Here is a 670-nt window from a genome sequence, read left to right as displayed (position 1 = left end):
GGTGACCTCCACGGTCCCTTCCAGCTCTGTTATTCTGCAAGGGTCTCCTGCTTGAGCAGGGGGTTGATATACCTCCAAGGTCCCTTCCAACTCTGTTATTCTGTATTTTCCTATGGTGCAGTGGCACCGTTCCTCAGTGGTGTAGTGTAGAGCGACATTCTCACTTGGGTTTGGGTTTGGTGTTTTTTTTTGACTCGCGAAAGATCCTCACTGAATTTTCTCTTCTCTTTGCTCCTCTCTGTCAGATGCCCGTCTGCTCCTACTTCCTGAGGGGAATTTGCAACAACAGCGACTGTCCGTACAGCCATGTCTACGTCTCCAGGAAAGCAGAGGTCTGTGCGGACTTCCTGAAGGGCTACTGTCCCTTGGGAGAGAAGGTGAGGATGGGGGGGGGGAGAACCATGGATTCAACTCCCTTTCAACTTGTCACTCCTCCCTGGCTGGGCCTTGCAAGACCAAGGCTGTTAGAGTCCCTTTGCTTGAAGCATCCTGCAGTGGAGAAACTGAGGTGTCTCCTCCACCATCTTCCGTGGAGTGCAAGGAGGCCTCTTCACTTAGTACAGGGGTGTCTTAAAGTCCACAATTCTGGGAAATGATATCCACAAGTCGTCATCATCATCATTATCATCATCATCATCATCATCATCATGAGGAGGAGGAGGAGAAGGAG

The 670-nt window shown here is 50.6% G+C and overlaps 1 protein-coding gene across 1 annotated transcript in view; it reads left to right on the top strand.

The window, feature by feature from the left end:
• LOC107300161 (zinc finger CCCH domain-containing protein 3) overlaps positions 1–377 on the top strand; it is a gene marked incomplete at both ends in the record, with an annotated part of 10051 nt that extends 9674 nt beyond the window's left edge. The window contains one exon of the mRNA XM_015829502.1: positions 246–377. Coding sequence (XP_015684988.1) covers positions 246–377 — 132 coding nt within the window. The remainder of the gene's footprint in view (positions 1–245) is intronic.
• Between the last annotated feature and the right edge of the window lie 293 nt (positions 378–670).

This window comes from Protobothrops mucrosquamatus, unplaced genomic scaffold (assembly GCF_001527695.2).
Source record: "Protobothrops mucrosquamatus isolate PMUCROS unplaced genomic scaffold, P.Mucros_1.0 scaffold6282, whole genome shotgun sequence".
In the NCBI taxonomy this organism is placed as follows: Eukaryota; Metazoa; Chordata; class Lepidosauria; order Squamata; family Viperidae; genus Protobothrops; species Protobothrops mucrosquamatus.
This window is presented reverse-complemented; position numbering and strand designations above follow the sequence as displayed.